The sequence below is a fragment of the Panicum hallii genome, chromosome 1 (genome assembly GCF_002211085.1).
Source record: "Panicum hallii strain FIL2 chromosome 1, PHallii_v3.1, whole genome shotgun sequence".
Taxonomy (NCBI): domain Eukaryota; kingdom Viridiplantae; phylum Streptophyta; class Magnoliopsida; order Poales; family Poaceae; genus Panicum; species Panicum hallii.
In genome coordinates this window covers 1,656,086-1,664,971 of record NC_038042.1, presented here as the reverse complement: position 1 = coordinate 1,664,971, position 8,886 = coordinate 1,656,086, and the positions used below count along the sequence as shown (strand labels likewise).

Sequence of the window (8,886 nt, the reverse complement as noted above, 5' to 3'; positions counted from 1 at the left end):
CTTTGAATGCGTGTACATCCATGTCTATCTCTGACATGGATGTAAGTTCACATATAATTCCAATTTTAAGGAAGGGTGTAACCATATCATTTGCATATTACAACCACGATTGGTCCGCATACACCAACCACTTGCACCCAAATACCAAGATAATAAGAAACATAGAAAATATACATGTACTTTTTTGAAGCAATAGGAGGGGATGATCATCCCCTACTGAATATATATATAGAGAGAGTAAAAATTCATTCTACACGCGCTTGTAGCTACTCCTACATATGTATCTCATGATGTAGGACGTATCTGATCCAATCAAAAGGTATGAACGAGGTGTATATGATTATACTAGCCTATATGTGATGATATATATATACTTTAAGTATATGACCATACATGGAGTATGGAGTATATATATATATATATATATATATATATATATATATATATATATATATATCTATCGAGAGAGAGTGAGTGAGAGAGGGAGATTAAAAAGGAGAGTCTTTACAGGGAGGCCTCAAGAGATAAAAAAAATGTGATAAAAAATTAAGTTGAGCAAAAATTATCCAAAATTTTTATCCATTCTAATAAACGCTCTTTATGCTTGGGTTGAACACGATGCAAAAGCATTGTGAGTTCTTTTGAATAAGGCTCTGCAGTTGGACAAAGACACTCCCTGATTCTGGAAAATGAGATCATTTCTTGAACACCAGATGGACCAGCAGAGCAGAATATGTTTCCACTGATGAAACAATAGCAAGGTTGATAAACTGGAGATGGAATTCCTCTACGCTCGAAGAATATGTTTCCTAAGGGTGAAACTACTCGGTTGTCTGTCGGAACTATATTCCAAAAGCAAGGAGATTCTAAATTTCCGATGCCTCCAAATCCTAATTCATAGAGTTTTTACAAACAATGAGATGCCTGCATCTTGGAGAGCGCCAAGAGTCCTATTTGTTTGTAATACCTTCATAAGCATTGATCAGTTTTGCTTTTATGCTACTCTCTTTTTTTCAGAGAGTATGTGTTGTGGCTCATTTCTAAAGTCTAAGAAGAGTTAACAGTTATTGCTCTCACTCAACCTCTACTGCAGAGCTCTCAACATGTGCAGGGCTGACTACAGGTAAATGCATATATAGCTTGCCAAGTCAAAAGGACCGGTCCAAAGCAATTTAACTTGATTAGAATAGCTGTCCTTTTTCTTCTCAGAACTAGGGGAAATTAGGTTGTTGCGATTATTCAAAAGAAAAAAGAGCCTGAAGCCTGGCAAGTGATCAGGCATGTGCTCTCTTCTGCAAGCCGCTTAGCCGCACTCTGTATTGAGAAAGAACTCCTGCAGCACATCAAGATATGGTCGACCTAGCTACGATGAGCTAATGCACTCGGACGGGTGAGATCTGAGCTATTCTTTTCCTTTTGTACTTGAGTTGGTGGATATCTGAAAAATGAGGGAGATTTTAGTTTAGTACAATAGCAGGAAGTTCTTTTCACAGGAAAAAAATGCCTTGTTTGCAATTCGAGCTGCTTACAGATCGGTGTTACTGCTTTGTTTCCTCTCCGGATCAGTCCTGGCTAACAAAACTAGCTGATCCAGCAAACAATTACAACGGAACTTTGTATAAACAGGCTCGGGCTACCAGAAATATCTGTACTACTCCCTCCATCCAAAATTATTAGTCATTTTGACTTTATGCATAGATTTTGCTATGCATCTGGATATATACATAAAAAAAATTATGTATATGTAAAATCCAAAATGATGGAGGAAGCAGCTTGTTATGCTTCGTTGCGGAACTCGTATAGCTAGGTGTAATTAAGCTCATCAATCGTCAATCACGTGCATGAAGTATCTCTCCATAATTCAGCATTAGCAATCACTGTTCATCCACTGTGAGTTCAGGGATCTATGCATTTTCAACTTGACGGAGAATAAACGGAACTAGATCAGAGCATGACCGATGCTGAACAATACTACATGTTTACATATTGTCAGCTAATGATGGATCAGGGAGCATCAGCGGAAGAAGAAACTGAAGTCTGCATGCACGTTGAGTTCCTGATGTCTCCTAAGCCCCCTCTCCTTAATCCATCGAGTTTCTGCTAGCAAGAGACGACGAATCACGAGGCCAAAAAAACAGAAAGTGGAGAGAACAAAATTATTAAACTGGTCTTGCCAATGCTGTATGTGTATCAGATTGTGTAGAGCGATGGACTCCTATTTATTTGTATCACCTTCATGAGCCTTGGATTCTGAGTACTTTTAAGTCCTTTTGGCTATCCCTTTATTTTCCGTTCTCAAATCTCAAAAAAAAACAGTGTGGGCTTGCCCATCCTATTTCATCAAAAGGAAAAGAGAAGTGTCACTGCTGCCAGTTATTGCACTCACTAAACCCCTGCTGCAAAGCTCTCAGTTTAGATATTGGGAGACAATAATGAGTTGGATAATAATCTGTCTAGACTACATATGTTTATTTCTGTGTGTTTTACACATTTATCAGCAGCCTAACTACACATTATTATTCCGATATCTATTGAAAATATTATGTACATCCGATGATCCGAAAACACTGAAATAAATTAATTAATTAAATAATACACGTTTTTTTCCTTGAACATATCTAAACATAGAGTTCCTCCTCTTTCCCTTGATGCATGCATGCATCTAAGAGTAGAACTTGAAGCTCTTGACGTCATGGATGATCTGCCGCATGCCTCCAACCGGGGAGGCGAGCGTCAGGAGCACCCCGATCACGATGCAGAAGACGTTGACGAACCACGTCAGGCCGTACTTCTTGGGCTTCTTGAGCATCATCCAGATGATGCAGGGGATGAAGTAGGTGGTGGGCGCGAAGCCGAACCCGCCGAAGAACCCCAGCAGGCCGTCGAAGAAGGGGAAGGTCATGCCGACGAACATGGTGGCCAGGACGTAGGCGGAGCGTGCGACGAGCCGGAGCCCGAGGCTCGGGGCGAACCGGAGCTTCTTCACCAGCACCGTCTCCATCATGTCGAACACCGGCATGGCGAACACCTGGTAGCTGCCGACGACGTGGACGGCCACCATGAGGTTGGCCGCCGCGACGAGCCACCGCGGCTTCTCCAGGCTGATGAGCACGTTGGGGTCCACCGAGTTACCGAAGGCGTAGTAGCCGGCGAAGGCGACGGCGAAGTAGCAGAGCGCGACGATGGCGTAGGCCACCACCACCCCGCGCCACATGGGCTTCTTGGACGGCTGCTCCGGGGTGGACGGGATGGTGGCCTGGATCTCCAGCACCACGTTGTGGCCGGCGTAGGCGAACGCGATGGCGCCCAGCGCGTTGAGCACGCCGAACACCTTGCCCGCCGTGGTGGGCGCCCTGAGCGCGTAGTCGGCGGCGGCAGCGGCGTGGGCGCCCTTGGCCGCGGAGGCGAAGAAGGCGATCATGGAGTAGGTAAGCGACATGACGGCGGCGGCGGCGGAGACAGCGGAGATGGAGTTGAAGTTGGGGAACTGCGAGAGCGGGAGCTGGACGGCGGCGAAGATCATGATCCAGAAGGCGAGGCGGATGTCCTTGCACCGGCCGTTGCAGAGGAGGTCGTGCACCTTCTTGAGCGACTGCCCGCCGGTGACCATGTAGACGACGTCGGTGCCGACCTCGACGATGAGCTGCTGCGGGACGATGATCCAGAGCCCGAGGCGCTCCCCGAAGGCGTGCTGCCCGAGCTCGTGGTACCGGTCGAAGCGCTTCCCGGGCACCATCTCGTGCATCTCCACCATCTGCCACAGCGTGTAGACCGTGACGCCGAAGGAGCCGACGATGGCCACCGTCCCGGCGCCCCACCCGAGCTGCGACATGGCGAAGGGCAGGCCCAGCACGCCGGCGCCCACCATCGCCGTCACGTTGTGGAAGGCCGAGTAGTACCACTTGGCGGTGCGGGAGGAGGTGATGGGGAGCCAGTCGTCGAGGCTCGCGTCCCGGAGCCGCTCCTCCTGCTTCCGCTCGTCCACCTTCTCCACGTACTCCTCCATCAGGTCCGGCACCGACAACGACGCCATCTTCGTTCGTTCTTCTCCTTCTTCTTCGCTGTCGCCGGCCGGCCGCTCGGTGGCGGTGCCTAGGCTACGTCGTCGTCGACGAGGATCGCCGTGCGCGTGCCTAACTAGTTCGATCGATCCGTGCGACACTACAAGTTGTGCTTGTAGGTGTGGTTCGGATCCCGTCGATCGATCGATCTGTTGCGGAAGGCAGGCGGGTCGCGCCCATATTTATGCATGGCCTGCCGGCCGGCGAGAAAGAAGAAACGAGACAGGACCGGTTTCCAGAGACGGCTCGAATCGGATTCGTAAAGACCTGTCCGTGTCCGAGTCGGCCGGAGATGCTGAAGATCAATTGACGACGTGCGCCGGCGTGTCTCCGTCGCCGTCCGCGTTCCTCCTGGCAGCCCGATCCGACTGCTACGGGGAGCGGCTCCGATCCTATGCCTGTCCAACTCCAACCTGCTGGTATCGCTGTGGAAGACAGACAGTCACTGAATTTTTTTTTCTCCATGTTTAAGGGGAAAGAACGAAAAACATACAGATTCATCAGCAGCACATGAGCGTGTAAACTACTGAATACTGAGTGTTTGCAGGTGCCATTGGCCCATGGCAACACGCATTGCCTCCGCGCTTTCAACTTCAGTTCGCATGCTCTTCACGGTCACTCCCTGAATCTGCCACGAGATACCTTGATCTTCAGTTCTTCACTATCGCAAGGAAGATGCATGTGCCGGTGAAGTCGTGAGGCGCCATGACCAGATGACCACACGATCAGCAGCACCGTCCTAGAGATCAAGGTAGTGAGCTGCAGTGATATCCCCAGGAGTCGCAACAGCTGCGGTCCCGATGCCTCCCGAGCCCAAACCGCAGGAGATTATGAGTATAGCACACTGTATGTGGTGCTGGTGTCTGCTGATATATATAGTCTGTGACTCTGTGTAGTGGTTGTGCTGGTGAAATGCTAGTAACATTTATTTAACTTGCATTATTGTGCTGGTGACAAGAGGCAGCAGATCTGATTGATTGGTGACAAGCATTCAGCAGCAAAGTAGCTAGGGATACGTACAGGGACATATAGCGTTTGCAGTTGCAGATCATAATGTGGTGATGATATTCTTTTGCAGTTCTTCAGTCCAGTTCGGTCAATTTTTTTTCCAGTTTTTTTCCCAGTTCTATACTCAGCTTCCTGGTCCAAGCATCCTCGCACCCCTTGCAGATCGAGGTGCTGCTCGCCTAAATTGATACCTCTCCTCGATCGTCGGATAGACCTGCTGATTGCCGGAACCAGCCCTCCTTGCACGGATCGAACAGTCGTGGTATGAGCTTCATGCCTTCATCCATGGCAGCGGGGTGGCTGGGGAGGGGCCGAAGACAGCACGTCGGACTGCAAATGCAGCGACACCAGCGCCCAGCGGCATTGGTCAGGAAGTGCGCGGCGCGAGTGAAAGCGTGGCCCTGATGCGCAAGCACAAGCAATGGGCCGTCTTGATATATGCTTCTTATCGCCGCTACATGGGGGGATGAGGACGGCGACGGCCCACGATTGTGGCATCATCTTCAACCTCGTGCCGACTGTCGACGGCGACAAAGTCGATACACCATGACACAGTCTGGGAATAAACTCAGAGATGGAGCTGATGAAGCCAGCACAATCACTAAGAGGCAGCCATCGATCAGGCTAGCACGACTTCGAGCGATGTCGTACACATGCACTAAAAGGCACCATTAGACTAGGCCATGGATCATCTTTCTTCTGCTGGCTATATTCCAGATACCTCCGGAGCCCAAAGCTCCCAAAACAACTCTAAGCATAACGTACAATCGAACATGCGTGAGCCCTGCACACGGCCGGTATGTACTACTATAGGCTACTAGCATTGCAGAATGGTGTGTATGCCAACATCGTCCAACTTGTATGCACAGAGCTTGTAGTCGCTCTATTTATTTGGATCCCAACAAATTAAAGGTCCACCTCGACCTTGCACGTCATCATTATTGATCATCAGTAACTTAGCGTATCTCTGTTTTGATTAGGGGGAGATCCTCCGAAGATAAATTACTATAACCCGAGCCTGACTTAAAAATAAATGTTAGCACACTTAGTGATCGACTGGCACTAACATTTCTTCTTGGAATTCCAAAATAGAATCGCCAATGAGTTGAAGCGTTGTCAAATTAAGCCGCGAGTTGCTGGCCAGTTGAGGAGTCTGTGTCCAGCAGCATTTCTTCCCTTGCTCCAGCGGAGCATGAAGTAGTGGCGCTATATCCGGGAACAAATTAAAGATGAACGATCTTAGAGACTTCAATGCTTTTATATTTTTTAGGATCTTTTGTGTAAGTTCCTATATTTTCTTTAGAAAATGGAAATTAGTTTTCGATCTCTGCGACCGCACACAACCAAATTCCAGCGCCTAGAGAATGTGTTATTTGAAGTTTAGTGTAGTCATGTTTTTCTTGAGGGAGTGTCGTGTAAAAAAATTAAGATTTTAAATAGCCGGCTATAGCTGCTAGAAAGGACAGCCGCTATGGCATTTAGCCCGCTAAAGCCGGCTATAGCTCGCTAAATACCGTAATGGCAGCCCTGCCGCTAAACGCATTAGCCGGTGATTTAAAACCTTGATTTTTTTTACCCGACACTCCCTCAAGAAAAACATGACTACACTAAACTTCAAATAACACATTCTCTAGGTACAGGAATTTGGTTGTGTGCGGTCGCAGAGATCGAAAACTAATTTCCATTTTCTAAAGAAAATACAGGAACTTACACAAAAGATCCTTAAAAAATATAAAAGCATTGAAGCCTCTAAGATCGTTCATCTTTAATTTGTTCCCGGATATAGCGCCACTACTTCTTGCTCCACTGGAGCAAGGGAAGAAATGCCGCTGGACATAGACTCCACAACTGAGCCAGCAACTCACGGCTTAATTTGACAACGCTTAAACTCACCATATATAACATGTTGAATAAGCATAAATCCAAGAACTTCCTGACTATATGTTAGACTGCCGTGCCTCTATATCAGCGAAAACATGCGAAATCCGTTAAACATTTTTTTCCGGTGGGGTAGTTTCTACAACACAACTAGGGTAGGGGGCATTTGCAATGCATGCAAAATGTCTTACAATGGGAAACCTCAAACTTTCAGCGACGCAAGAGATGTCATTTTTTGCAATTTTCTATCATATCTTTCGATCAAACGTAATACACAATCACACTCAAAACATATGTGTACCGACTGATGATTTGTGTTAGACCGCCATTTATAATCTCGTAACGCAGCACCAGGTGCGACAGAACTCCACTCCCAGGGAAGAAAAGAAACGCACTGCAGTCGATACGACAGGCTTGGAAAGGACACAAACGCAACGACGGTCCACTTCAAGACTGCCCTAGCTCTCGGAGCAGCCCGCTGCTAGCGCTCGACGGCGATTTCATGCACGGAAGACGGTTAGTCAGCGGTGCTGCGGAGAATTTTCTTTAGTGCGTCAGAGTAGTCTCGGCATGCAGTGGCATCAGAGTAGTCGAGGCGAGTGTAGAAACTGGAAGAAACTAATTAACCTGCTAATAACTTGCACAGGCCTATGGCGAGAAGTGGATGGATGTTCCCGGTGCCTCACAAGCCTAGCTAAGTGGAAGCGGGAGAGCAAAGAAAGCATGTTAGCTGCTGTTTCTTTTCTTCGGTGGTCCTGGTTGGCAGCGAGCGCTAAATAGCAGCGGGGAGAGGAATTGTGGTAGATGGGGAGAAAAGGCCGCGACGTGTTCCAAGCTCAAAGCGTGTAGGAACTTCAAAGGGTTGAAAAACAAGACAGCGAGAATCATTCATATACATAATACAGAGAGAGAGAGGAATGTAAGTCATAAATATTTTGGATCATTGCAACGACTAGAAAATTTGATAAATAGTTATTCAGCTGACCTCTAGCACTAGAAGCTACAGTGGTGTGTACTACATGTCTACGGTCTACATGTACACGGATGTAAAAAGAAAAACTTAACAACCAACCAGCTACCGCTCTCAGTACATCACCACCGAAGACCATATTCCCGATGCCCCAAGCCGGGAATCTCAAGAGGATTGCTAAGATAATAAAGCCTGCACTGCACATAGTCCTCTATGTTTACTAGCATTATTAGCTACTCTATCTTCTGTGTCTTGATGACGAGAGCCGGGGGTAGGTGACGAGAGTCGAGAGGATGGCGCGCGACAGCCCACGTGCGTGGAGCTGTCTTCAACCTCGTGTAGACGACGTGAGGTAACCAGGGAACAGAGAGCTGAAGATAGAGTAGATGAAGCGAGGATAATTGGTAGAAGGAGGACACTTAGAAGCTAGACTTGACTTTGGTGTCGATGACCATGGACTAAAAGCCAGGTTTTAGCAGTAGACCCGACTGGACCTTGGAGGAGAGCTGCTAGCTACATTCCAGATGCCTCCCGAGCGCACAAAAAATCCAAAGCAATGCTAAGCGTGATGATGGAACATGGATCGGAGGATGAGCCCTGCACAATAGTGCTGCCACTGCAAAATGTTGTGTGTACCGACATCCAACTTGTATACAGACCCTAGTGCATAGTCGCTCGATCTATTTATTTGATAGCCCATCTCTACCATGCGGGTATGCTCATTAATTTTTAGATAAAAGTAGTAAATATCCCGGCCTCTATAAGAATATCCGATCATTATTATATATAAAAAAGACAGCATCCTTCAATGCAAAAATCAAACAAGATGGACAGATTAAAAGCAAACACTACAGTCAATCAAATTAAGACCTAGCATATGCATGCTGCCAGCATCTCTTATTATTTGCAGAGAAACTCTACAGCATGCATGGTTGCCCTATTTATCTGTATATATATAGTACATCTCAA

At 47.2% G+C, this 8,886-nt stretch overlaps 1 protein-coding gene across 1 annotated transcript; it reads right to left on the bottom strand.

Moving 5' to 3' along the window:
* Positions 1-2,662: 2,662 nt before the first annotated feature.
* On the bottom strand, positions 2,663-3,973 carry LOC112876484 (lysine histidine transporter 2-like). Its single transcript, XM_025940609.1, has one exon. The coding sequence runs from the start codon at positions 3,866-3,868 to the stop codon at positions 2,663-2,665; it is 1,206 nt and encodes a 401-aa protein (XP_025796394.1). The 5' UTR covers positions 3,869-3,973.
* Between the last annotated feature and the right edge of the window lie 4,913 nt (positions 3,974-8,886).